Raw genomic sequence first — 22,750 nt, forward strand, 5'->3', positions numbered from 1 at the left:
TGGTCCGTTCTCCTTTGCATGGTATAAGCTTGATGTAAATAACATGTCCTCCTTTTCCCAGTTCTGTCATCAGGGCAGAAAATAAAAATGACATTTCAGCTTTGGCGAAGGAGTGCCATGGGATCTGTCTTTCAGGCGAAGCTATTGCCCAATTCCTAGTTTGTCTCATGCTTTGTTTCTCCTACCAACGCCTGTAGCTGTGGTTGGGCATGGCAGTAATTGGAACCTGATTGTCCCCATTTCCTCTGTCCTCCCATTGTTTGCCACCACGTACAGTCCCATTTCACTGTGTGCATTAAAATGCAGTTTTTCTGATGTTGGTAGGCCTCCAGCCACAGCCTGCCTGTCTCGAAAGGACTGCTCAGGCTGCAGTGCCATGACACCAAGAGTCAAGGCAGGAGAGTTTGGCTCAGATCTCACTTCCCACTCTGACTGGTGGGAAGCTAAGTGTCTAAGAGTTATGCATCTGCATATATCTTTCTGGATGAGGTCCATCATCTTCATCACGCACCTAGACTATGGTGGAACAATGTTTAGAGGTCAGAATCGGACTTGTAGTTTATGGTGTGTTTATCTAACCAGGTGAGCTTCCAGTTTGTAAGGTTCTCTGTGCGGTTTGACAGTGGAATGCATTGAACAAAACTAGGAACCTATTGAACAGCCACTCAAGACAACTGTTCTTGAGTCATGCACTTTCTAAAAGTGGCTTCAGGGAAAACAAAGACAGTGAGCTCCCAGAAGGGCTCATAGCTATTGAGAAACAAACCCTGAGCAGAGAGGTGGGTGAGAATCTGTCTCACTCTAGAAGGGAGGGAGGGTGAAACAGGGCAGATGGATGCTTGCTTCCCATCCAATATTGGCTTTGACAGGCAGTAGTTTCAATGGGACTTAGCTGTTGTTTTGATCCCAGCGTGTTAATAGCAGGAGTTGCTCTAAGTAATGTCTAGAATTATCTGCTTAGGGTACCTGGAGATTTGCAGAGGGGAAACCAGAATTTAATTTTTTAAAATAACTATTTAATTTAAAGGAGCAGACTCCCAGGTAATAATTGACACTCAGCTGGTACTTGCTGGATTCAGTGCTGTTTGCTGCAGCCTGACCAAAATAATTAGTATGTTGTAAAAAATGTAAATTATTGACACTTTTACAAAGAATGACTTTTCCATATTCTTTTTTTCCCAGTTTTTACATTTAGACATATAGATGTTTGCAACCTTGCCTGCATTTTATCTTGCAGCTTACTTGGAGGAGATACAGTCAGTGCGTCGCCATACCAACAGTGTGTTGGACAGCAGCAACAACTGCAACCCTCCTATCGTGGTTCACTGCAGCGCAGGGGTAGGAAGGACTGGAGTGGTTATCCTAACAGAACTGATGATTGGGTGCTTGGAGCATAATGAAGTAAGTCGCCTTCTTTCTCAAGACAAACCCTGAGCTCGTTCCTTGACTAACTAGCTACATTTCTGAGGTTAAAATTAAAAGGCATTTAAGTGCTTTCTTTCTATTGCCTTTGTGAGACAAGGGCCTTAAGTGCAACAGGCAGAGATTTCCCATGGCAGGTTACTTGTAGTTTTCTGTTGAGTTGATATTATGCATTTTTTATTGGTATTATTTTAATACATTCCAAATTAGGGTTTTCTCTCTGTTAAGAATTTAGTCTAATTCATACCTGTATTTAATTAACAGTCTCGAGACAGCGTGTTCACAAGGACTATCAGAGAGAGGCTAGAAAATTATGTCACCTTCCTTGCTCTTTGAACTAAAGTTTTCTGCTCTCTAAATTCACTCATTGGACTCCCTCCTCTCTCTTGTATTGTCTCTAATCTCATCTGGAACAAAATTTTGTCTTAAGAAAAAGGTGTGTGTATGTTGGGGAATAGGGCTTTAGGAACTGCAGCCAATATTACAAGACTAGTAATACAGTCCGGAGTTAAGAATAAGAGCACCAGCAGAGTAACCATGTGTAGCAACTTGCTTTTCATCTGTGTCCTGTGTCACTGGGGAACTGTCCGGGAAGAACATCACATCTTGAATAACAATGGGCCACACAGTTTCAACAGGACAGCTATTGAAACTGGGGATTTCTGTTGCCAAAGAAACTGCTCAAAGACCAAAACCTTTTGTAGAGATACGAATGCAGCAAGAGTGACAAGTAGACATATATCATCTGCCCCTCCCATTAATCATCCACTGGATGAGTTGCTTGAAATTCTGGGAAGACTGGATGTATGCACCTGAAATGCTCACCTACTTTCTATGTTACCATAGAGGAGGTATAGATTGGAGCCTTTCTGTGCAGGGCACAATGCAGCTTTCTGGCTTATTAAAAAATGTGAATTCTAAAGCAGGCAGGTACCAGTGCACTTTCCTCTTCATCACTATTTTTAAAAAAGTTGATGCAAGAAGTAGTTTTTTTGTTCGCTACTGTGTTATCCCCCTCCAGCAGCTCATCATTCTGTGGTTACAACATCACCTAGAAATCCTGGGCTCAGTTCATCTGAGATGAACCTCCTTCAACTCTGGTTGGGCCTCACTAGAGGTGAAGCTGTCCTGTAGATCTGTGTCACAATTTACACTTTTTTCCTTTCCTTTTTATTTGGGGGTGGGGGGAGGAAGGGGAAGAAGGAGCTGGCCCAGACAGAAAGGACCCACAGTATGTGCTTTGGGAATCCCGCAGCCTTCCTGCCCTGACTGCTGTTCAGGAACCACCTCTGTGTGGGGCAACAGCTCTGACTCTTGAGCCTGCTTGACTTCTTTCCTTATGCAATGGCATCTGGAAGTGACTGCTGCTGGTGTTCACACAGCAGCCATGAAATTTCTGCACGCCAGAAGGAAATCTGGGTAGTTACAAGAGCCATACCTGAATGGCTTGCAAGCATCAGTGTAGCTGTGTCTGCTTTATAGTAACCTCTGTATGCTAATAGTGTGCCAGGAACAAACACTAACAGTTGTGCAACATGTTCTGGCCACCTCAGTTTGTCTGCGGTTTAGAGAAGTCACCTGTTTGGCAAAGAGTAGCTGAGTAACAAGTGAAGATAAAGGCAGTACCTAACATCTGAGCATGGGGGTGAGCCTTGACATTGAGAAGAATTCTCATCAGCTTCACTAGGAGCTGATGGTAGTGCTCAAGAATAAGTGATTTCTCTGATGTCCCTTAATTAAAGCATTCTTTTGTCTTGATTAATGGTGAAAATCATCATTAATATTAAAGACAATTTTCCTTAAGGGCTTCATTGCTCTAGATTGTACTAAGTTAATGTTTTTTGGTTTGTTAAAACCTAATTAAAAAAAAGATTAAAAATCTTGACAGTATGTTTTCAGTTTGTGACAGATACTGCATTCAGCACGGAGAGGGTTCCTTTTCATGCAGCAGTTCTGCTGGTTTATTTTGAAGTAGGATTAATTGGGTTTTTTTCTGAAATAAAATGACTTGCTACTTAAAATGCTTTAGTCTTACGAATTAGTTATTTCCTCAGAAGTGTCCTAGTAAGTAGATGTATTAATGTTAACATTCTAGCAGTGAAGGAAAAAAGGGGAGGGAGGTTGAAAAATCCTCATACAGACCATCTTGGAAAGTGTGCAGCAGTGCTGGAACTAAAACCAGAACTCTTGAGTCTGAGGTTTCAGGTTTAGGTAAAAAGCCATGTTTAATCAAATTCTGTACAGCTTCAGTTACTGTGACTTCTAGGCGATTGCTGGTTGAGTCTAAAGCTGTCTATCTTATTGCAGGGATATAGTTTCAGTAACTTGCTGTATAGTAAGTAATATATCACATCATTACATCCTTACTGCTGTAGACACGTAGAACAAGAAAGTAATTGAGATCCTGCTCTACCAACTTCTAGTTCAGACTTGGCACTGGGACGTTAACTCATGATTGCAGCTGCAGTGCATTTTCATAGGGGAGATCTTTTAGTTTGGGAGTCAGAAATGAGTAACATTTTTGTTTGTTCTTTTTGAAAATGCCACCTTAGCAAAGGATTATGTGTCTTTTTTTGACACGTACGTTGTGATGAAGGTGAGTTTGAAGATTCTGCTTACCTGGAGTAAAATGCTAAGTAGACTGCAGATAACAAGGTTGAATAGGCAGGATGAGTTTTTCTTTCATTTCTGAGATAAGTCAAAGACTAATCCATTTTAAGGAGGTGCACAGATCACTGTGTGCCCAGTAAAAATCAACGTGCTGTCAAGCACTGAACTGCTGAGAGAGGAACGTAGTGTGCAGGTCGAAGCTGGCCTGCATTTTTGTTGCAGTCGCTCAGGTGAGATCAGGTTGTACATGACTCTGCTCAGCAAGGACTGCATCGCTTTTGTAAGCATCCAAGTCTATGGAGAGGCTTTCTCCGAGTTAGCTGAGTTCACTGGAAAGAGCTTACATTTTCCTTTGCACCTGTTTGAAAATAATATGACATTACTTATCACAAATCTTTACGCTTGTTGACTCTCTAGAGATGTCCTTTTATAACAGCTTGTTGGGGTATGTGGCAGAATATTTAGGCTTGTTTTCAGAAAGTGATAGCCTATGAGTTAGGGCTTGTTTATATCAATGGAGATTCAAAGTTTGATATATATGGACAGAAATGGATATGCAGCATTTTTATTTTAAACTTTCCAGAAAACTTCCAGTGTGCATGGAAGCACACTCCGTGCTCAGTTGCGCCTCCAAGGGTTAGCAGCACTCTTAATTTGTTTCTCTGTCTGTTTGTCCAGGCATTGTGCTTGTAACATTTCTCATCTCAGCCAAAAGACTTGCTAAGTTCCTTTTTGTGTTTTTGGAGTGGCAAACTGGCATTGCAAAATGCAGTTTGTGTTGCCTGATAGAGTAACTGGTTTTCAGTTTTATATCTTGAACTGCTTAAGGGCTTCCTCAAAAAAAGCATGTATCTTAATGCTTGCATTTACTGCTGCTGTAGAAAATTTGTATCCCTCATCTTGGGTCATATTACACGCTCTTTGAATTTCAGCCTGGCAGGCTGAGCTTTATGGCTCAATGACTTCTGAATAGCTCCTTATGTACCTGTTGTAACAGATAAAACACAATAACATCATAGGTTTTTTGCTCCCTAAATGCTGGAGATACGATGGTAACACCTAATGAAATTTGCAGTGATTTCTAACGCTTTACCTCATGGGCCTCTGTTTCATGCAACTCATTTGGTTTTTAATTCGGACCATTATAGGGTGCCTGTGCCCCAGTGTGCTCGGTGGGGTGAGGGATGTACTTTCACAGTGGATCTCCTGATCCGTCCCCACTTACTGTGCTTTAGTTCCTGTTGCAGAGCATTTTCAGGGCACAGGAGTGAATTTCTTTTGTTTGAAACTAAGCTGGAAGATGCCTGCTTGGAGAACACCTAATGTGTCCCAGCTGCTAGTGGACGTTCAGTAGATGGCAACAGACCAATGCTGGCCTGAAGTCTGCAAAACATGTACTGTGGATACTGGGTCCTCGTTTCACTTTACAGATGTATTTCTTCTGGAGATTATTTACTAAGTGTAGACTTGGCTGTGGGAGGTCAGGTGTCAGAGTTTCTGGATCTTTTGGTGACAGGAGTTCCCTTCTCTTTCAGTGGAAGGATCAGTATAGTTGCCTTCACTTTTAATTTTGTCCAAGGAACCTCTGTTCTTATGATCCTGATGCCTGCTTGCCATTTGAAAAATCTCTCAGATCGTCCCTCTATGAATAAGTTTGACCACGGATCAGAGCACAGTATGCAAGTGGCCACAGGGCCTGTTGATGCACTCAGTGGTACAGTCTGAACTGAGCTATATAATCTTGGCTCTTTAAGTTTTGTACTAGACCTTCCTGCTATAATCTAGCCTTTAAACTGAAATAATACAATATATTGGGTTTATTTTACTAAGATGAAAAATATGTATGTTGAAGCAGAAAAAACTCCAAAGAGAAGAAGCCCTTTATTACGTGTTCAGCTGATGAAGTAATCGGTGGTACACAACTGAAAGACAAGTTTTGGTCATCTGCCCATTTACATCCCTCCAGAAATTCCCGTAAGCTTTAGTGGGGAAAGCATTGGATGCACAGTAACCTGTATATACTACTGTAGTACTCCTTGAAATGAAAGTTGGTGGGAAAAATATTGTAGTATTTCACTACAGTTGGTTATAATTCATTACATTATATAACTACAATAGTTTCCTGTGTCAGATAACTGATATTTGACACAATGATTGTTTGATTTAATGAATCGACATCCTTATGCTTTATTTTTTCCTTTCCTTTACAGAAAGTGGATGTTCCTGTGATGCTGCGACACCTGCGGGAGCAGAGAATGTTTATGATCCAGACCATAGCCCAGTACAAGTTTGTCTACCAAGTGCTCATCCAGTTCCTGCAAAACTCCAGACTTATTTAACCTTTTCAAACATCCCAGACTCAGCTTTGTGGATCTGGCCGAACCTTACAGATGAACAAGGGGAACTGTCTTGACAACACTGTGTGCATATATTGCACTTTTTAAAGTTGTCTTGAAAGTAAGGAATGATTGTTCTTTACTAGAGTCTCCCATGGATTATTTTATACAAGATATAATTTATTTTTTCTTGAAATAACTTGTGAATTACTTTAATAACTTGTAAAACTTATAGTGACCTTCAAATTGAACCACATTTGACATGACTGGTCTGCATTGTAACATGTCCATAAGGAAAGCAATCCTTTGTAAAGGTAGTTTACTGGCTTTTATTTTGCTACACAGCTTCTGAAGTTGGCAGTGGGCTTTTTCTCACATAACAACATTTTGGACCCAGACGTGGTTTCCATGGTAAAAACAAGACCTGCTAGATGTCAGCTACAGCTCTGTACGAGTGGAAGCTGAGGGAACACAGTCCTGGAGCAGGGAGACCTGAGCCTCTGCACCTGCAGCAGGGCATGTTACAGAGGGCTCAAACACAGGACGTTGTGAGGGCGGAGAGTTTTGGGTGCTAAACGGTTCAAATTCCACAAGAATTACAGCTTTAGATTAGTCCTTGAAAAAAGCAATATTGGATCTTTTAAATGAGGCCTTTGCTACTGTCCGCCATCCTTGAAGGGATTCATAAGAGTTGAAGCAGCGCAGGGTGAAGTGCAGTGACCCAGAGCAGGCCGAAGTCAGTGAATGGGTCTTTCCGGTAACTGTGGTGGGTTGAACAGCAGAGGAATTCCAACTAAATGCAGCTGAAAAAAACTCAAATCAAGCACCTTCTCATGGATTACACTGAAAGTTTTATTGCCTTGAGGCTCACCTCCTGTAGAAAAGGAATCTCATTTAAGTTAGGCATCTCCGGTTGCCTTAGTTTCACTGTGAACTATTGTCTTCAGCACTGTAATCATTTTATTTCTAGTCCTTTGAACTTTGTCAGAATGATCAATATGGTCTTTCCTCCATTTCTGAGATCTTCAAATAGTGACCCTTGAGAGCTGTAGCTCAGAGTCTGCCTTGATTCTTCCCCCATCACTGTCTTACGGTTTACGAACATACTGAGCAGTCTTCCTTTTGGTATCGGCAAACCTCACTTTGTTAGGGTGTTTTTTGTATTAAATTGCACAGATCATCCCTCTTCTCTGTCTGGTCACTTTGGATTTTGCCTCCTATTTATTATTACTATTTTATCCTGGTAGTGTTCAGGGATTCCAGTTAGGATCGGGAGGATGTTGTATAAATACGTAAAGGAGAAATAGTCCTTGCTTGAAGTTTACAATCAGAACAGAAAAGGGAAACAAACCTCCTCCACTGCATAACTAGGGAATTAGGGCACAGATTCTTAACTGGCTCACCCTAGGCCAGCAATGAAATCTATGACAGAGCTAAGAAAAAAATCCACGTGTCCTCTAAGTATCTCAGCAGTTAGACCTGTCCTCCTCTCTCTTCCTCATCCTCTGTCCCTCAGCATTGGCTAGCTCTTTTGCACAACTTTGTGCATATCCTGTTCTCCAAACTGTTTATTTCACTGGAGTAAATCGCGTTATGAATTACCTTACCGTGCACACACTGCAGCATTTACTTAGAGTTATTTAGAAGTGATAGTAACTGCACTTTTTAAAAAAAAAAAAAAAAAAAAAAAGCTTTAGCAAGTTGTGGTGTGACTCCTGCACTGTTATTTCTGGTGTAAGAGATGGAAAGTTCCTGCACTGAGGTTGCTCCCCTCCTCACGCTGACTCCTCTTTCCCGTTTCCGCACACTGCCACCCTCCTGCGGGTAGTCCCACCTTGCTTCCACTCAGCAGTCCTGTCGGATCGCTAGAGAATGGATCAGGCTGGAGAGGAGCCTTGGAGGTCTCTGGTCCCAGCCCTGCTCACCCCACGGTCACATCCAGTTTCAGAAATCTCCAAGGGTGGAGATTTTGCAGCCTCTCGGGGCACGTGATGCAACACAGTTACTCTGTCGTGGTGAAATTATCTTTCTTGGTATCCCTTTCCCAGATAAATTTAATCTTTTAGTCCCACCATTCCTTTTCCGTTGCATCCCCACTTCCGAACCCCTGGTCAATGTACAAAGGCCGAAGCCTACAAGCACTCTCAACTTTAGCACTAAAGGGACCTACACACCTACCTTTCCCTAAAATCAGTGGGAGCTTAAGCTAAGGCTCTGTACCAGAATGTTTCTTAAATGTATTTAAAACCGTGCTGTGTTGATTTGGTAATCTGCAATACAGGCCTAACGAGGTGATGAGGATTCTGGTGGAGACTTCTAGCTACCAACAAGTGGCGCGTTATTTAGCTGTAATATCTTGACTATGTTCCTTTTAGGGATCAGTTGAGTTTTCAGTCAACTTCAGTTTTCCTCTAATTTCTTCTGCCAATGCCAACATATCTCTTGTTAAATTAGCAGCAACCATTTAAAGTCTTTTCAGCAGCATCTGCATGATAATTGCACAGAGATGCTTTATATCTGGGAAACAAGCCAAGGAATAAACCTTGAAGCAAATTGTATTAAATTAGTTATCTCGTTATAACTTTTTGAATAATTTCCTAATGATGAATTAAGTTTGAACTCAGAGCTGTCAAGTCCCATTGCTCCACTTGGATGTGAGAAGTAGAAACTCAGGAGGGAAAAGAATCTCTTCCTATGTCGTCTTATTCAGCTTTTCTTGGCTGAAATGTATACTTCTGTTTCTACAGTGAGCACAGGAAAGTTATTGCATAAAAGAACAGAGAGCTGTGTTTGGAAGGAAGAAAATTAAGCAAATGTTCTTTATGCAAAGATGCATCATAGGTGTCTTAGAAAAATATTAATTACAAAATGGCACCAAAAATCCTTTCCAAATTAAGTCAGTGCCTATTAATGAGCCAAATAAGTGGCCATGTAGTAAACAGGCATTTCCAATTAACTCCTAATGTGGCTGGTACGGTAGGTAGAGGCCACTGTGACTCACTTTTTCCCCTTTCATTGTCAAAGAATGGTAATTTTAAACTTTTTCCTTTCATCTGACTTCAATGTATTTTTTCCTGCTAGATTTTATCTTGACTAGATCTGCTAATATCGTAAGTGAAGTGGGCTGGTGCATGTCTTCAGAGGTTCCTTTCCACCCCAGCTTGCAACCAAACCTCAGCATGCCGATGTTTTATGATTGAAATGTGATACAGTTTTGTAGGGGAAAAACTGAACCTTCTGACTTGGAACCTGTTGTAGTTTTATCAGACCAAAATTGCTTGGGCAGTATTTCCTAACCTTTAGGGAGTGACAGGAAAATGCATTTTGCATCCAATTTTATTAGTCATAGCAGAAATGAACACATGAGACTTAAAGCAACAGTACTGTTTAGTTTCTGTCCTGCAGACTTTAACAGCAGAGTCCATAAGTAGAAAAGGAGGACAGTTTGGAGTTGCTGTATGTTGTGTTGCATGGGGTTTTTTTAACATCAAAGCATGACAGTGGGTAAGTTCTACGAGACAAGTTTCATCCTTTTGGAGTAAAGTCTGGATGGAAAATCTCACAAAGATGTATCAATGGTCAATGAATGGAGCTGCACCTTAAAGAGTTTGACACAAGCAGTCTTCTGCCAAGGCGCCCGTGTTGCAGTCTGGGACATTTAGCCTATGCTCCCTGACTCTTTCTAAGAGAGAACTTGGAGTGGATGAGTAAGCCTGACTTGGGAATCCATTGTGTAGGTTTTCCTTTTTGTGCACTCTTCGTCTGTATTTAACACCTTTTTTTTTTTTTTTTTTCCCTTCTTTAAACTCTTACCTCAATGATAGTATTGAGGTTGCTGGCATCAAATTTTTGGTTAAAGTTACGGTCTGAGCATTTCATGCCTAACATTGTCTGATGAGGGATGGGAGAGATGACAGCTGAGTTCTGACACTGTTCAGTGCTGTGGGCATCCTGTTTCTGTCCTCCACGGGCTGCACTTGGAAGATGGTGGACATCAGCTGCTCAGGTCCTACTTGTTTCAGCTCCTCCACAGGCCTGCTTTGGCACCTCTTGTCTCTGATTACCTGAGGAAAGATGAAGCTTGTTCCCACAAACTTTCTCCTATATAGGTATATAGGGACCCTAAATGCTCAGCCTTACCGAAATACCTTTTCCCTAACTAGTTTCAGCTGGCAGGAGACACATCTGTGGGAACTTATTCAACCTACTGCTAATGCAATCTTTTATAAAAAGTATATTGAAGGACATTTCTGTTCCACTTATTTAAATCAGTTGCCTCAGCTACAAATATTATTAAATATTTACATGATTTCAAGAGCTTTTTTTTTTTAAATTACTTTCTTTTAAACAGGCAGAAATGCAAGTGGCAAAACATAGGTTGGAAAAGAATCAGTAAGTCTCAGTGCTTCAATAGAGATGGTCATTTTAAGCAAATACTTTATTTTTTGATCCAATACCTGCTGTGTCTGTGTAGCCCACAAGCAACTCTAAAACAGATGCTGATGGGCAATCTCATACTTGGCTATAGCACACAGACCTATGGGGAAAATTCAGCAGCTACTGACTGTGCTGCATTCTTAACAGCTGACTTCCCACTGGTCTCCTGGGAGGAGATGACAACTGAATTAGCTGTTGTCAGTCTCGCTAACAGTTTGTCAGCTGTGTGCTCAGAAAGTGGATGCATCAGTATGGCTGATACCTCCTCCTGTAGCAGCTCTCATGCATCACTGAGAGAGGTCAGAGTTAAATTTTGTTGCTTGTCTTTGTGGAAAAGAATGCTTTACAGCCAGAGAGCTAGGGTGGCACCCACTGCATGAACTAAAGGATGCATCATATTGAAGGAGCAAATACCAGAACTAACCTTGAAAGGGAAGCACTGCATGAAAACATCATTTGGCCACCTCTCTACAAAAATGGATATAAATCTGCTGATGTATAGTCCAAGTCATATGGAGTTTGGAGATGGGTTTTAAATGCCAACAAGAGAAAGGCTGCAAGTCCAAAATCCCAAAGGCAATTTTCTCCAGCTTGTTCTTAGCCTTCTAGAGAGGTTTTCTTGTAGAATCTGGTGCTATGGGAACTACAGATGCCATCTGAGTCTTTACAGAGGAGGATGACATTATACATGCAGCCGCATGCAGCCTTGGCATGCAGGGGCTGTGATGTGAGGCAGGGAGCAGCTGGCTGCTTGGGTTGTTGGGCAAACAACAGAAGATGGGGGTCTTAAGCATAGATAAACTATTGTTAGATTGTGAAACAAAACCTTTAGTGCACAGGTCAAAAATAGCAGTGTTTTATATAAATATTTAAAGTAAATAAATTTTGTGAGTGTTTTTAGAGAACCTTTACTACACTTCTGTTGGTTCCTCTCAGCCATTTTTTGGTTGGTGTTTCTTTGAAGTTTTGTTGCCTGTGCTTTATGTGCACCCTCACTGAGAGCTTCCCACACGCTACAACAGCAGGACTTTGCCTTTGGAGGGTGAACTGGAAGTCAGCGGTAAAATAGCACCTTTCACTGAAGAATCCCAGTGCTATTTAACAGCAAGGGAAAGACTAATACTTCAGCTGATCCCTGAAATGAATATAGTGCTTAATATGTTTACTCTTCTAAATCACCTGGGTAGGGACTCAGTGTTTTGGACACGCAGCTCCAGATATTTCAGGGGCAGTGTTCCCTGATTAGGCAGGCAGGAACAGAAGAGGAAGGCTTCCTACAAACTAGTTCCATGGCAGGTTGGAGGTCACACCCTGTCTTGGACAGGGGCTGGTAGTTGACACTTAAGGACGAAGTATGAATGCATCTAGAAGAGGGTGCTCAGCCCCTCTAGCGCACCTGGCACCCAGTCCTTTAGGGCCTTCCTGAGGCAAAAGTTCTATCCTGCTCACTGTGCTTAATAACTACTGATGGATCCATCTTCCATGAATCACATTATCTTTTCTTTAGAACCCATTTATTCCTCTGGCCTTTGCAATGTCCAGTGTTGGTAAGTTCCACAACTTAATTATACATTACATCTATAAGAACTTCCTTTTTGTGTATGTTAAATAAAAGTATTTTCTTGCTGCTAGTTGGTCTTTAAAAGAAAACAATTCTTCAGTGCCAGAAACACTGTTAATAAGATGTTTATCCTGTTGCGATTGCTCCATATGGAAAATATGTTTTCCTCATTAGTAAAGTACCTTTCTTTGGCTATTTTACAAAGGAAAAAAGTTTACACATGCAGATGACTGTAATATTCCCATATGTAATTGTGTGGGACAGGTGTTAAATGAAATAACATGTTTAAGTAAGTTTTATGTCACTGGATTTTACTGTCCTGTTTTACTTCAGTATTTTGATGCTTCCTGTTTTATTTGCTCTGTAATTCTGTACATGACAGTTTAGCACAGAACAGTGATCTGAATCTCATAACCTCATTGTATGTACACATTTTGTAGAGAAATGAGACATCAGTTATATGCCCTTCCTGCCCCCCACTCCCTCCTGTTAGGGCTGAATGGCAGAACTATTCTATGCTATTGAAGGCCTTTAAAAAAAATCTATGCATGCTATTTTATATCCTAATGTATTATTCATATCAGTTCATAAGCTTATGCTTGTCAGTTTTATCTTGTGTATAGAACTGATTACTTTTGACAGTATTTTTGCACTGTTTCTTTTCTTTCTCTTTATAAAAAATTCTATTCAGCATTAATTGACAGCAATAATTTTTTACCCCTTTCACTGCCTTTGTGTAAATAGTTTCTTATATGCTTTTGCAAATATGAGAATGTCTTCAGTCACTAAGGTTTTTTTGGTAAGGCTGTCCTTCATATTCACACTATACAATAAACCATTTTTTTTCAAGGAAAACTATGCTTGTGTTCTTTCCTGTACCAACTTAAGGTTTTGTATTTGCACCTACTGTGCTTGTTTTAGTTTCCCATGTTAAACTGACAGGCACAGCCAGAGCCACAGTGAGCTTTGAGGAACCTTCTATAAGCAGTTATCCAAGTTTCACAGGGGCAAGGCTCCTACTGGTGCTCATGCCAGGCTAATCTGATTCTTTAGTGCTGAAGTATAGTCTGGGCTCTGGACAGACTTTCTGAAATAAAGGTGCTATTTCCCTGGCCAAGGGTTTACTTTACTTGACAAGCTAAAGTTAGGATAAAAAGAGTCAGCTGGTGCCCTCTTCCTAGGCTTGGCTTTCTGGAATCATAAGGTCTGGTGCAGTTTTATGTACTCCAGCAACAACTGCTGGCTAGAGAGCAATGAAAGCTTTCAGCAAAATGAGCTGACAAACCCTTGTTCTCTAGCAGTTTTCAGAGCAGTGCTTACAAGAAAGAAAATATGATTAAGTTCTTAATGGTGATGTGTTTGCGCTCTCGTCATACTTTATAAGCTGTGAAAGCAGTAAGGAATGGTCATGCAGTTTTACTGTGCAATATATTTCAACTTTGGTGCTGGAAGCGCACAGCCACGCTCTCCCTTCTTTTCCTTCCCCATCCTTCAAGTAACCTCCTACCATTGATCTAAATGGAGGAAAAAACCCTCCAAGAAAGCTAAAAGTCCTGGATTTTTTGCTCAGAAAATGTTCTTGTTCCTCTATTAAAAGTAATTGCTAGCATATTAATAGAATAGTTTTAATCCACTGGAGGCAAAAGGAAATATGAGCTCCCCTCTGCAATAAATTCCCTTTAACTTGTAAAAGGGATTGAAAAGCCAGAAGTTGCACTGTTCATGTCTTGTGCAAGCCTTCGAGCTCTGAGGTAGGTGGCAGTGTTCTCTGTACAAGACATGCTGAGGTCTAGGTCCTTACCATCATGAGTCCCCACCTGCCAGGAGCAGTGATGGGCCAGCAGATTAACTGGCTGAGGGACCTGTGCTGGCTTTCCTGCACAATACACAAAATTCATCACCCCTATTTCCCCTTTCTCTCAGCTAAGCCACTGCAAACAAAAATGACTTGTGAAAAGAAGAATTGGATATTAAATCACAACAAAAAAGTACAGCTTTTGCTAATTAATTTGTCAGATTAAATGAAACAGGCAAAAGTAGATGTCACAGAACTATTGCACCCATGTAAGTGTACAAGCGGAATCAAGAGGGGGTCAAGACCACTTTATTTACTTTACACAAATACACAGGAAAATCCATAAAGAAAAAAAATGACGATTTTTGCACATGAGCTGTCAAAAGCCATAACCTTTAAGAAACCACCAATGCTTCCTTAAAAAAAAAAAAAAAAAAGATAAAAAAGAAAAAGGCAAGTGTAGATGTGTGGAAGCTAGGAACATTTTGCAAGGCCTAAGTGTGTTTGTCATTCCAATTATAGGACAGAACTGTGTTCATACTCTACCACTTTTCAAAGCACTCCTGAAGATTTCCATAGCAAGGCTTTTTAAATAAAGGTTTGAAGGATTGCATAGATTCAAAGGCTCAGTGGTCCTCTAATTCCTTTTTGATCTCTGAAATGTATGGATGATCTTTCCCGTGTGCTACTTCCATGATAGCAATTGCCTATGAAAAGAAAAAAATATTCACACAATTGATTCATATGTAACACCAGGCTATAAATACTGTCTTTAGAGGTTTGAAACAGTCTGACATCTCTAGCTACTTTTTGTCCCCTTGTAGTCATAAACCCAGTAGGAAATAAAATGACATTCAAAACTAAGTAATAAAGGTTTTACATTCAGAGAATACATCTTTCATCTTAAAGGATCCCAAAGCACCTTTCAAAATGATATTCCTGACAAAACTACTTTGAATGCAACCAGCTCCAGGACAGAAAACTGCAAGTGGGGTGGGTAATATTCTGGCAGAGGACTTCTTAACCAGTATCAGGCAGAGCTCTGTTCTTACCAATTTATCCTTCAGCTGTCAGACTGATGAGCAGGCCTATTGCAGAAGTTACATTAAGGCATTTCAGGCTTGATTCTGTAAACCCTCCACCAGTTCCAGGGGCTACCAATGCTTTACAAAGGAAGCAATTGCTTAGGCAACCACTGAAGCAAAAGCGAGATCTTGTCAGATTCAGACAGATGCTGCTGTGCCTGACTCCCTGCTGTTTCACCTGCAGCCTGCTCTGGTCCCAAGAGTGAACGTTTGAGGCAGCCAAACCCACCAACTTGCACTTTCCTGCCCCTATCCCCACTGCATTGCAAAGTGGGTGTAGAGGCAAGATTTCCATTTGAGAAAAGGACAGCAATATCCCCAAACAGATGTAATAAAAGGCAGCAGTAGATAGGACTGAAAGAAGCAAGTTTGGAATAAGTCCAAGAATACTTAAAGACCACAGTGCTAAGATACAGCAAGGAATTGCAGGATCCTAGCCATCAGAGCATTTAGCCATTTTCTCCTTGGGAAACTTTTATGGAATTATGCTCTTACATTTGTTAAGTCAGTACAACAAGAGCCTTTGGTTCCACCTCAGCAGCAGTGAGAAATGACTCTGTTCCCCCTCCTGCCCAAAAGAAGAAAGGAGGGCCTTCTGGACAACCTGCTTGCAAACTGACAGAGAACAATGGTTTTGTTTTTCCACTAAATCCTAAACATCAGGGGCTGGGCTAACTTTGGGCAGTTCCTGTAGGCAGCTTTTGGAAGTGAGTCATTAGAAAATGTTTGTGTTAGGAAGCTAACTATGCCAACAAATCTACCTACAGTTTCCAACCCCCCATCCCATGTTCCTACTGGCACAGATCCCAGTTTTAGTCAAAGCTCTAACATGACAGCAAAGGAAAACCTATGCTAATTTTAAACCAGGTAACAGTTAAATTTTAAAGCATATATTCTTGCAGTATCTTTCACCATGGCTGGATGGCTCTTTTATTATTGCTGGCTAAAAACGTGCCAGCATCTAAAAAGGAAGAAAAAAAAAAAAACAAAACCACCATGACATTCCACACCAAGTCATTATATGCTACAGTAGTCACTGATGCTTAAGAAACTAAAATAAGCTTTTGTCCAACAACAATAGGGGAAGAAAGTCAAGAAACATGGTACAGACTAATAAAAAAAAATAGAAGACTAAAAAACCTAAAGGAACAGACTAATAAAAAGGGGTGAAGAAAAACGTAAAACCAAATGCTGTATTTGCCAATTTCAGCATTACCAGATGCATTGAATTCCCTTCAGCTATTTAAAAATCAACTGGTTCCAGAACGAATAACCACCAAAAGCATGCCTAGTTTAACTTGGATATAGAAATCACAGACTTCAATGAAACACTATGTGCCTTTTATAAGAGCCAAGCATTTTTTCTGTCCTTACCTAGCAAGTGAGGAGAAGCTAGAGTTCTGCTTCATTTAGGCTAGTACAGCTCTAGCTCAGTGAAGAATGTACACCAAATGTTTAAGCATAATGCTCATTCCAGCTGCTGCAGAAGTCCACCGTGAAAAGGTAAGACCCTTTGTATGTGAGAACAGACCTATACCGCATCTTTGGAAAAATCCTGAGCCAAAAATCCAGTAACAAAATATATTAACACATGGTGCATTTCCTACCAAGCCAGGCTCACTGACAGAGAAGCACGTAGTGTTTCAATGATCCCATGTCTGAACTGGTATTATTAATGAAGAAACCAGGAAATAAATACCCTCTTCAGTGCTTTAACTCCAGCCGTTCTGTTCTCCAGTGCCATATACAGTCTCCCTAATTTCAGCCACATGGAGGCAACATTCAGCGAGTAGGAGGGATAATGTTTACTGCAAGAGAGAAATTCAGCTTTATCACACCTGGCAGTTTCATAGCATTTTCCCAGCCCCTCTCCCCCTCTCAGGAGGCAAGAAGCTGCCTCTCATTGCCCCTGCCCATTCACCGCTCATCCCCTCTGCCATGACTGCCAAGAGTCAGTGCCAATTGTGTCTGGGATGGGGACGCCTGTCAATTGGGAATTGAACTGAAACTACCATATGCCTCTGAACAGCTGTCAGATGGCAATGACTTTCTGCCACTAGTTTTAATCTAGCCAGCTACAGAAAGAGACTGCATTGTTATGAGTTTTTGGAGCCACCCTACACCCACAGAAGTAACTCTGCCTATTCCACAACAGTTGGTCTTTAATGGAAAGCGAGGGGCCCTCAGCAGCACGTACAGCACACATGCCATTCTGTACTTGCTCACACTGAGCTAGCAGAGTCTGGTTCAGCAGAGCTGACCTGGAATGCCAGGCTCGGAGCCAGAGGAGCTGGGCAAGTCCCAGGGAAGATAAATAGTACTGAGCCTCCAGGGGGGGAATGTTGGCTCCTTCTTTGTATCGCTGCTCTCTGCCAAGTGATCTGTGACTTTACATTGGCATCTGCTCCAAAGGGAGAGCTTTACTTGCGCTCCCCCCAGCTGGCAAGAAAGTCATGTCTCAAGATGAGAATCTGCTTGGGAGATTCATGGCAGGATCAGATACAGCACGTAACTGGCTGGCTCTAACAAACAAGATCACTACTGTAAAAACGCAGAAAAATTTATCGGGGAGAATATTGATTTCTTCCTGCAGAGGCTGCGTGCCGCCTTGCCCCACACGGGGTTTCAGCCTGCCCATTCTCCCACGCCTCCAGCTCTAGGGCAGTGGAGATCAGGGACATCAGGGCACCCACAGGCTCCAAGCGCAGGAGCTGAGCTCGGCTCCAGCTCCCTCTGCTGCTCAGCCCCAACACTGGGACAAGGCCCTGCTCTCCTGCATCCGTGACCACTGTGCTACTACAGAGAGAAAGGACTGGGAGAGGGCAGGAGGCTGACAGCAACAGCAGGCTTTGCCTCCATTACCTTATACAAAATATTGACTGCAGATGCAATTTGAAGCTCTGCTTTAGTAAAGTATTAGGCTATTAAAAAGACCAGTATTTATCTAGCTAAGCAGAACTAGCACAGTACCCAAGATGGTACAAACTTATTTTGAGAAGTCAAAGCAAGGATTTCAGTCACCTGCTATATATTGCAGACCACATTTTGACAGTAACAAAATCTGTCCCAGCATTTAAACATTCCTTTTTGAGTAGTGATGTCATGGGTAGCGTGTTTATATAATATGTACTGAGAGAAGTGATCTCTGCCCAAACTTGTCATAATTATTCCAATTACTGAATTAGAGCACTTAAAAAAAAAAAAAAGAGTGTGTCATATTTACCTGTATGGTCTGATAATTTTTTGTCCATAACGTAGCGCACCTTCCCAGTCCTGCACATAGAGACAGACACCCATGGCCTGGTACATCATATGTAACATATAAACATTACTGTCCTCAAACACTGCACCCATCTTGTCCAGGCTGAGTTCACAGATCTCCAGTAATTCACTAGGAGGTATGAAGAAGTCAAGGAACCGAATAAATAGATGGCCTCTCATTAGACAACTACCTGGTAATGCTGAAGAAGAATTGACTTTAACTTGTTCAGAATGGTTCTCAGAAGTCCTCCTTTCTCTCAAATGGCATCAAAGCATCTATGCTACAACCCCACAGCTACTCTGATAGGTATTCTATACTCAGAGGTATTCTGCTCATGAGATTATTCCCCCTCCTACTCAGACATCCTACAAAACTAAATCTCTAAATCTTCAGATCTAAAAAAGCAACAAAATAAAAAAAGCAGCTTTCCTGAATCACCACTGTACCAGCAATGTGTCAGAAGAAGGGGGAGTGAAATTCCCCACGCAAGGGGTACTGAATCAGGCATGAGATATCCTGGTCTGCTTCTGGCCCAATGAATCTTGCATTTTTGTCTGCATCGCACTACTGTTACAACAGGTAGGCTTGTGACCATCAGCAATGGCTGCAGCCTCACATGCAGTCTCTCAAAACGGGGCAGTATTACAGTACACTAACTCAAGCACACACCTATGCTCACTGTAGTCTCTGGCTTGTGTGGAGACAGCCATATGCTGCACTCTCAGAAACTGAGAACCGCACCGGAAGGAACGAACACAGAATCTCACAATCCCACACCACCTGCAATGTTAAACTGCCCCTTGTCTCCAGGGACAACTCTTCAGACAAAAAGAGCACAGAGATAAGTTTAACTTCTAATGGTCATAGTATTTCTCCTGCAGGTACTTCTGAAGCAATCCAGCAGGTAAGATTTTTAGGTCACACACCAAGCCGGCAGAGTCAGGGTGAGACAAAGGATATATTTGTAGTGTTTGGCTCGCCTGAATTCCTCAATCACGTTCCTGGCATATTTGATCATGTCCCGTACCGTCTCTGCTGATGGAGGATCACTCAGCTTGCGAATTTCCAGTTTCTCTTTATCCTGAAGGAAACACAATGGACGTTATAAATGCAGGTTCCAAGGCCTGCAAATAAAGGTGCACCTGCTACACAAAATTACTCTAATAAAAAGACACAGATGGGAACTTAAGCTCTTCAAAGAATGTAAAAACAAAGGTAGAACGTGCACCTGCAATTTTTCTTTAAAGCCTTGGCTGGGAATCCTAGAATCCTCTGCGTCTTCCAGTTCATCTGCCATTCTCTACTTCCATGAAGTCCCTTTCTTTTGAAAGATCCAAAAGCTTTTCAGTTTTGTGATGAAAGCAGTTTTACATAGGAAATTTCACTGCTTCCGAGAGATTAGGGATTAAAATATTTAGTTTTAAGGCTAGAAAAGCCCAAATACCTTAGGCCTAACGCCAAGTGATAGCTCAGTGGAAAACAAGATGATATTAAATACAGAAAAGGATCCTTCATATCTACAGACAAAACCACATTTCCACATATTTTGTTATTTCTGCTGGACAGCTCCACTTACTCTTATCTTTCTATCTAACTTACTACTTTATGAAGAGTCAGCTGCAATCTGGAGACAATCTTTTGCTGTTTAAGCCTCCCATTGTTGTTAGATTTCTTTTTCCTTTATTATTTCATCTGCCAGCTGAGAGGGCTATAGGGGACTCTTTCCAGAGCTGAAGGAGGCTGAGTGACAGGTAGCATGTTGCTGGAAATCACACATGAAATCCTGGCTTCGTTAAACTCAGTGGCAAACTTATCAAGGTAACTGTGGGGAAAAACACAACTATGGTATCAAAAGAATGGCCTCAATCAAGAATATTGGGTACTATTTGGAAAAAAAAGTTACAAAAGATGACACCATTTAGAGGGAGAAGATGGTTGTCTGGTCAGTTTGGGAAGCAGCTCTTAAAAGGACACCTTTGTAAAAATGGAGGGAAAATGATCTGGAACTTAAGGATCAGATTATGCCAGCCAGACTGATCTTGGCTGGAATGACGGATGAGCCACACAAAGCTCAATTCTCCTAGGACCTCCAGTGAAGGAGGTCCAAATGGTTGCACAGGCACAGTTGTTTCAGTATCTGTTGGGTTTGGGTACCTCTTTCTTGCCCCCCCATCCTTAAGTGCTTTTCTTCAAAATACCTAACACCTTGTTTTAAGGAACACTGTCTGGATGTCTGCCTTTGTCCTTTGAAGGGCACCAGGCGATGTCTAATGAACACAAATCTGGCCTGCACATCGCAAGAGGCTGTGACCCCGGACCACCCTGTCTGTGAGAAGACTCATACGATGCCATTGCAGGAAAGCCCATTTTGCAGATTCTGCTGGGTCTCCAAACCATCCAGCAATGTCATACAACGCCACCTAGAATTGACCAAGATGTCCCAACCGGGAACTGCAGCAGGATTCTTATCCCAGAATAGGACCCCAGAAATGCCCCAAGCAAGATTCACTCACTGGGAGTTAGTAGAAAACACGCAGTTACAAAAAAAAGTTCTGAGCTAAATTCTTTTGGCCAGGTAGCATAGACACAGTATAATTACCTACTTTTAACAAAGTTTTCATCTTTGTTTTGTAGCTCAACTTTAAATAGGCCTCTACCAGGAAATTTCCTGATGTGTCATGATTACAGTGGAAAGAATGAGTATCGGAAAGTCTTTTAGACAGAAAAACAAATTATCTTACTTTCCAAAATGTAACATTCTATCTGGTTTAATTACATTTAAGGACATAAGTGCCTTGACAGTCAGGAGCATATTTCACACCAATTTTATTACCTTTTCTTTTGTAATGCACTCCCTGCAATCACAATTGAAGAAATATGAGTCTCTTAACCGGTCATTTCTGTCTTCTGTGGGATACAACAGGTCAATATAGCTGGTAAAAACCTATGTGGTTAAAAACACAGCAATCAGTGAAAAACAGTGTAACTATACATATTTATCACTACTAGTTCTGGTATATGTAGTATGACGACTACATATTCATGCAGCTTGTGGATCCCTGCAGCCACATCACCTGCCTGTTCCCTCACATTCCAAGCCTCTCGGCAGCATCAGGAGTTGCCATTTGTGAAAGCAATCTGACAGAGGAGTGTTTCCTTTCCTATTCATTATGGAATTTCCCTCAAATATTAGCCTGGCTTAAACCCAGGACAGCAAGATTCAGGTGTGGATAAGGAAACTATCACAGCATAAATCTCAGGCTCCTGTCAGAGTACAAAGAGATGCCTACTTTTCAGAAGTAAAATAATGATTTCAGGTATCCAGCCTAGGATAAATTACAGTGGCCTGGTTTTTTGGAGGCTGGAATCTCAGATTTTTCTTTCTGAAAACCTACAAAAATTGGGGCAACAGCAGTCACTAGTAGCTTTAGAAACTTAGAACAAGACCTTTAGATCTCTGAGAAGAAAAGGGGCCAGTGCTCCAGTTCTAGGAGAATGAATATCAGATTTACTTCAGCAGCAATATTTTAAAGCAAAGAAAACCTGCTTTTGAACGTTTTAAAGGCCCTTCACATACACTATTCTTAAGTTTTCCTCTACTTCAATGGTCTTCAGAAAAGAACCCCTGCAACTAGCTTTAATGCTCTGTTTTTAAACTGACATCTCCCCTAAGAAACATGTCATATACACAGCGCAGCTGACAATTTTGCAGACCAAGGAACAGCTTTAGTTCCATTTCCTCATTTATAGTTATTTGAAATGTTTTGCTCAGTCTTTATGATTAAGGTTTCTTTCTTCTTTAAAGTAAAAGGTACATATAACTTCATACAGTACATGTTCTTCTTACTCTGTGTGATCTCACACTTTCCCTCACACTCCTCTCCTCCCTTCCGTATTTTCAAAGCATGCAAAATGCAGGAACCGCATTTACAGCAAAACCTTTAAAAATGTTGCGATGCAATGGCTACATTGAACCTGAAGATGGAGACACAGGCCGTAAAACCACACACAGCCCAAGCAAAACCATGGGCTCACCTTTATAAAATTCTTAAGCATCAGAAAGGCAAATGCACAAAAGCCATAAGGTCATGGAGAACCGATGCAGCTTCTAAGACACAACTCAATCAAAAGAGAAGATGCCAAGCAAGGTAAATACTCCACATCTCTACCTCTCACAGTAACCCCTCCCCAAAAATGCTGAAAATGTCCAGGATCCCGCAGTAAAATTCCAAACCCAGGATG

The 22,750-nt window shown here is 41.4% G+C and overlaps 2 protein-coding genes across 3 annotated transcripts in view; one reads left to right on the plus strand and one right to left on the minus strand.

Annotated features, from left to right (window-relative positions):
* PTPN14 (protein tyrosine phosphatase non-receptor type 14) overlaps positions 1-13,221 on the plus strand; it is a 124,276-nt gene extending 111,055 nt beyond the window's left edge. The window contains exons 18-19 of the mRNA XM_052805415.1: positions 1,238-1,401; positions 6,243-13,221. Coding sequence (XP_052661375.1) covers positions 1,238-1,401; positions 6,243-6,371 — 293 coding nt within the window. The 3' untranslated portion in view covers positions 6,372-13,221. The remainder of the gene's footprint in view (positions 1-1,237; positions 1,402-6,242) is intronic.
* Positions 13,222-14,448: 1,227 nt separating this feature from the next.
* Positions 14,449-22,750, minus strand: part of SMYD2 (SET and MYND domain containing 2) — a 30,720-nt gene continuing 22,418 nt past the window's right edge. For both annotated transcript variants that reach the window (XM_052805416.1, XM_052805417.1), the window contains 5 exons: positions 21,342-21,452; positions 19,469-19,589; positions 18,470-18,644; positions 16,946-17,054; positions 14,449-14,868 (listed from right to left, as the gene is read on the minus strand). In XM_052805416.1, coding sequence (XP_052661376.1) covers positions 14,788-14,868; positions 16,946-17,054; positions 18,470-18,644; positions 19,469-19,589; positions 21,342-21,452 — 597 coding nt within the window. In that variant the 3' untranslated portion in view covers positions 14,449-14,787. The remainder of the gene's footprint in view (positions 14,869-16,945; positions 17,055-18,469; positions 18,645-19,468; positions 19,590-21,341; positions 21,453-22,750) is intronic.

This window comes from Harpia harpyja, chromosome 13, assembly GCF_026419915.1.
Source record: "Harpia harpyja isolate bHarHar1 chromosome 13, bHarHar1 primary haplotype, whole genome shotgun sequence".
NCBI lineage: Eukaryota > Metazoa > Chordata > Aves > Accipitriformes > Accipitridae > Harpia > Harpia harpyja.